Raw genomic sequence first — 6000 nt, 5'->3', positions numbered from 1 at the left:
CTGTCTTTGTCTCTGAGGTGTGTTTCCTGTAGGCAGCAGAATGCAGGGTCCTCATTGTTTATCCAGTTTGTTAATCTATGTCTTTTTATTGGGGAGTTGAGTCCATTGATGTTGAGAGATATTAAGGGATAGTGATTGTTGCTTCCTGTTATATTCATATTTGGATGTAAGATTATGTTTGTGTGCTTTTCTTCTCTTTGTTTTGTTGCCAAGACAATTAGTTTCTTGCTTTTTCTAGGGTGTAGCTTGCCTCCTTATGTTGGACTTTACCATTTATTATCCTTTGTAGCACTGGATTTGTAGAAAGATATTGTGTAAATTTGGTTTTGTCATGGAATATCTTGGTTTCTCCATCTATGTTAATTGAGAGTTTTGCTGGGTACAGTAACCTGGGCTGGCATTTGTGTTCTCTTAGGGTCTGTGTGACATCTGCCCAGGATCTTCTGGCTTTCATAGTCTCTGGTGAGAAGTCTGGTGTGATTCTGATAGGTCTGCCTGTATATGTTACTTGACCTTTTTCCCTTACTGCTTTTAATATTCTTTGTTTTGTGCATTTGGTGTTTTGACTATTATGTGATGGGAGGAGTTTCTTTTCTGGTCCAATCTATTTGGAGTTCTGTAGGCTTCTTGTATGTTTATGGGCATCTCTTGCTTTAGGTTAGGGAAGTTTTCTTCTATGACTTTGTTGAAGATATTTACTGGTCCTTTGAGCTGGGAGTCTTCACTTTCTTCTATACCTATTATCCTTAGGCTTGATCTCATTGAGTCCTGGATTTCCTGTATGTTTTGGACCAGTAGCTTTTTCCATTTTCCATTATCTTTGACAGTTGTGTCGATGATTTCTATAGAATCTTCTGCTCCTGAGATTCTCTCTTCTATCTCTTGTATTCTGTTGGTGATGCTTGTATCTACGGCTCCTTGTCTCTTCCTTTGTTTTTCTTTATCCAGGGTTGACTTCCTTTGTGCTTTCTTTATTGCTTCTATTTCCATTTTTAATTCCTTCACCTGTTTGTGTTTTCCTGGAATTCTTTCAGGGATTTTTGCATGTCTTCTCTATAGTCTTCTACTTGTTTATGTTTTCCTGCGTTTCTCTAAGGAAGTTCTTTATGTCTTTCTTGAAGTCCTCCATCATTATGATCAAATATGATTTGAAATCTAGATCTTGCTTTTCTGGTGTGCTTGGATATTCAGTGTTTGCTTTGGTGGGAGAATTGGGCTCTGATGATGCCATGTAGTCTTGGTTTCTGTTGCTTGGGTTCCTGAGCTTGCCTCTTGCCATCAGGTTGTCTCTGGTGTTACCTTTTCTGCTCTTTCTGACAGTGGCTAGACCGTCCTATAGGCAGGCCTGTGTGTCAGGAGTGCTATAGACCTGTTTTCCTGTTTTCTTTCTGCCAGTTATGGGAACAGAGTGTTCTGCTTTCAGGCGTATAGTTTTTCCTGTCTACAGGTCTTCAGCTGTTCCTGTGGACCTGTGTCCTGAGTCCACCAGGCAGGTCACTTGGGGCAGAAAAGTTGGTCTTACCTGTGGTCCCTCGGCTGCAGTTGCTCTTGGGGCTGCTTTTGAGCTCTCCATGAGGGCGGCAACCAGGAGGGCTTGGGCCACCTTTACCCAGGCCCCCGTCCACCAGAGTCTCAGATGGCATTAGGTATTTTCCTCTAGAGTCAGTCAGAAATGTGGGCAGAGTGTAGTCTTTTCTGGTTTCCCAGACCTGTCTGCCCCTCTGAAGGTTTAGCTCTCCCTCCCATGGGATTTGGGTGCAGGGAGTAGTTGACCGGGTCCCTTCACGTCTGGGCGGTGTCTTAAGTGCAAGGGACCTGCCGCTTGAGTGCCCCTATCTTCCCTCTAGTTTCATTCTTTTACATCTGGATATTCACCATATTAATGACATAATGTATATTTTTTATTTTGTTTCTAGTAAGGTTTTACTTCTTATTTTATAGTAACGCATTTGCATTCGAGAGAGAGAGAGAAAGAAAGAGAGAGAGAGAGAGAGTGTGTGTGTGTGTGTGTGTGTGTGTGTGTGTGTAGCAGTCACAGGTCAATCTATGAGAGGCAGGATCTCACATATTATAGACTGGCTTTGACCTTAAATTCCTGATCCTTTAACCTCCATCTCTGAAATGTTGGGGTTGGAGATGTACACTACCACACATGATTTATGTAGATCAAACCCTCTCTACCAAGTAAACCACACTGTCATTCCTCAAAACACACTTTAAAAAATATGTATGTGTGTGTGGGGGAATTTGCTTGCCTATATGCAAGTACATCATGTGCATACAGGGCCCATGGAGGCCAGAAGAAAGAGGTGGATTCCCTAGAACCAGCATTATAGATTGTTGTGAGCCACCATGTGGGTGCTGGGAATCACATGAGGCTTCTAGAAAAACATCCAATCCTATCTTAACCACTGAGTCACCCGTAATATATTTTTGTCAATTACATGTGGCACACACCCTTAATCTCTTTAGAGGCCAAAGAGGTATGCATAGTGAGTTCTAGGTCAGCCCAGCCAGGAATACATAGAAAGAAAGACCTTGTCTCGGATAGATAGATAGATAGATAGATAGATAGATAGATAGATAGATAGATGGATGGATGGATGGATGGATGGATGGATGGATGGATGGACGGACGGACGGACGGACAGATGGGTGGATTGGTGGGTAGGGAGGGAGGGATGCTGTGTGGGGTCATGTGAATGTGACCCAAAGGGAATGAACATACAACAGTACATACAATATGTCAACTATTCTGAAAGGCTCAAAGCACTGACAATCTCATAGATCCCTTAGAGAAGAGATCTGAGCACCCCCCACAAAAAGTTATTCCTTTCTTCTAGATGTTGACCAAAGTAATAAAGACTCATTTACTCATAATTCTGTGTACAAGTTTTATTTTTCATAGTAATTGTTACTAATGGATTTTAGTTAATTTTTTTGTATTTACATTTTATATACACATTTATACTTGGTAGGTAAAGAAACTGTACAATAAAAAAAAATAAGAGAAAGGAATACAGAATGTAGGACCACCTTAGCAAACTAATACATGAAAATAAGGTTTAATCTAGGCCGAGTAGTATAAATTCAAAGAGATTATTCCCAGAGGTTATGTGCCTTTTATGAGGGCCACCGATATCAAGGGATAGTCCTGATGCTAGACCCTATTAAGACTCTAGAAACTCCCTCAGTATTCTGTTATACTACCAGTTTCACTGAGCCAGTCCCTATGACAGGAGTTAATTCCACAGGGTTCCTGAGGCTAGAAGGATCAACCCATAGGGTAAAAATATATGTACTTCCTCTGGTCCCATACTCCTAAGGCAGTTTATTATCCAATAAGGAAGAATCTCTGGCTTGTTAGTCTAAAGACTAAATACGCATGTCCATACTAACAGAAATGTGTGCTTCTATGCTGTTTCAAACCAAACTGCAACATCAAAACAGTATAAATCTAGTCAATAACCAAATGGTATTTTACACAGATATTAACCATAATACTCAAATGATTTAGGTTAGGTTAAAAATTAAGAATAATAAATTTAATGTCAATTTACCAATGATTAATAATTTATATGAGATGCCATTAGACTAAGAAAAAAGGTAAAATTACTTTTACTATTATTCCCATCAATTAGAAAAAATATGCATAGAGTTTCACAAGTCTTAGACTTAGCTATATAAAGTTTTAAATTTCAAACTGAAATTAATAAAATTTGTTTCTATAGATAGAACATGGATTTTAACTAAAAAATTCAAGTCTTGTAAGTAGTGTGTTATCTCGAACTCTTAGAATTCATTGCTTTTTTTATTCTTATTCTCAAAGTCAAGTCTTCGGTTCACTAAAGTGCAAAAAGATCTTCCATTCTACCAGTTACTTAGTTTTTTAATGTTAAGTTACTACATAACAATTTGCAGACAAGAAACAAAAAGGTGAAAATTCTTTTGTGATGGAAATTACTTAGAAAACAATTTCTCTTCAAAAACAAAGGGACACAACACTTTGGGGAACACCATAAGCAAAACAAGAAATAATGCCCATCCATCAGGATTCCAGTTCTAGAGGATGAGAACGAACTTCCGTAGCCTATGAGTGAGGTAAGCAAGGGCTTTAGTGACTAACGGAACTGCTGCTTGCTAATGGTCTAGATAGCTTCAAAAGCTCAGAACTGGAGATAATACATGTGTTCTATCTAGTTTTGGAGAGTAAAATAGGATTTAACAATCCTACTCTGACCCCAAATGTGCATTTGTAGTTAATTGTTAAAAAAAGAAAGGACATAAAAAATTGAAGTTTCTGTGAAGCTATTTAAAAAAAATTATTGCATTAAAATATTCACTCCAAATTATGGAGTATGTAATAGCCAACTAAGCCTTTTCCTCTGAAAAATGGCTCTCCCCAGGTACGTTTTTTATTAATACTGTCAATAAATTATGTATTTCATTTACTTCAACGATGGAATTTAAACCCAGCAGTTTTCCAGCTCTTGATTCTTCTCTCCAACATTTTCTTCCACACTATCTACACAGGAAAGAGAAAAACTTTCCCCCAAAACTACCTTTTGCATTTCAGTTTGTCACTAACTCAAAGGTTAGCTCTTCAAAGCAGGACTGTTGTTCTTATCCCCTTCTTTAATGTCCTTTGTTACAGAAGCAAAGACCTGAAAAGAGCATGAAACAAAGAGATTTAAATGACCATGGTTATAAACACAGAAAGCTTTTTTGAAATATTAGCATTCTCAAGTCCTTTTTCAAAGGTCTTTCCCTGGGCAGGGTCTCACATGGTCCACACTGGCACTGAACCTGTTGCTTCACAGAGGATGACTGAACGCTGACTTGCTGCTACCTCACGCGCTGAGATTATAGGCACACGCCTCTGCCATCCCAGGCTCCAGATCGCCTGGGGTTTTTGTTTGCGTTGGCTTTTCTTGTTATTAGTTTTTACATTTTCTTGGTTCACTGGTTGTACATATGAGTATGTGTGATGCCTTGGTCAGCAGACTGCGTGGATGGATTGGTTGTCTTCTGCCGTGTGGGCCCTGGGGATTGAACCCCGGCAGCTAGACTTGACCGCAGGAGTCTGCACTCGCTGAGCCACCGCCCCTCCTCTCCTGCTCCTTTTTTTTGAAAGCCCAATTCTATGGACTATACTTAGATTCCAGTTTTCAGCAACTGCAAATTACTGTGATATTACTGGACCAATATTCTTACATTTCACTTTCAAAGGCTGTTAAGCTATGAAATTAAAAGACAGCTTGTGACATCCATGGATAACAAACAATGTTTATTTTTATGTTATTATTTTAACCAGTGTATGTGCTTCTCCCAACAAGACTAAGCATCTGAAAGTCCAGGATCTCTGAGTGTGGTAGCAGATACTGTATTCCCAGAACAGGAAGATTAAAAGTTTGAACAAGAATGACCCAATGGCTCATCTATTTGAATGCTTGGTCACCTGGGAGTGGGATGACTTGAGAGGGGTTAGGAAGTGTGACCTTATTGGAGTACATGTGTCATTAGGGGTATGCTTTGGGTTTCAAAGTCTCAAGCAAGGCTGAGTATCTCTCTTCCTGCTGCCTACAGCTCCAGATATAGAATTCTCAGCAACCATTATCTGAATGAATGCTGCCATGCTCCCCACCATGAGGATTATGGACTAAACTAAGCAAGTCCCAGTTAAAATGCTGTGATCATGGTGTCTCTTCACAGCATAGTACACTGACTAAGATAAAGGTCATCCTTAGAGCTATACAGTAAAATCAAGTCAAGCCAGGGGTTGGGGATTTAGCTCAGTGGTAGAGCGCTTGCCTAGGAAGCACAAGGCCCTGGGTTCAGTCCCCAGCTCCGAAAAAAAGAACCAAAAAAAAAAAAAAAAAAAAAAAAGATCAAGTCAAGCCTGACTCAAAACAACAAAAAGCCAGGATCATACATTAGGTTCTTTCTGTTGTAAGCTTTTAGCACACAGCAGCTGGGGCTTTTTGGTGTTGGTCTCTTGTT

The 6000-nt window shown here is 39.6% G+C and overlaps 1 protein-coding gene across 4 annotated transcripts in view; it reads right to left on the bottom strand.

The window, feature by feature from the left end:
- Window positions 1-2880: 2880 nt before the first annotated feature.
- Tbc1d12 (TBC1 domain family, member 12) overlaps window positions 2881-6000 on the bottom strand; it is an 82257-nt gene continuing 79137 nt past the window's right edge. For all 4 annotated transcript variants that reach the window (XM_006231335.5, NM_001377114.1, XM_039090978.2 and 1 more), the window contains one exon: window positions 2881-4664. In XM_006231335.5, coding sequence (XP_006231397.1) covers window positions 4596-4664 — 69 coding nt within the window. In that variant the 3' untranslated portion in view covers window positions 2881-4595. The remainder of the gene's footprint in view (window positions 4665-6000) is intronic.

This window comes from Rattus norvegicus, chromosome 1 (genome assembly GCF_036323735.1).
Source record: "Rattus norvegicus strain BN/NHsdMcwi chromosome 1, GRCr8, whole genome shotgun sequence".
Classification (NCBI taxonomy): domain Eukaryota; kingdom Metazoa; phylum Chordata; class Mammalia; order Rodentia; family Muridae; genus Rattus; species Rattus norvegicus.
Note: the sequence above shows the minus strand (reverse complement) of the source record. Positions and strands in the feature narration are given on the sequence as shown.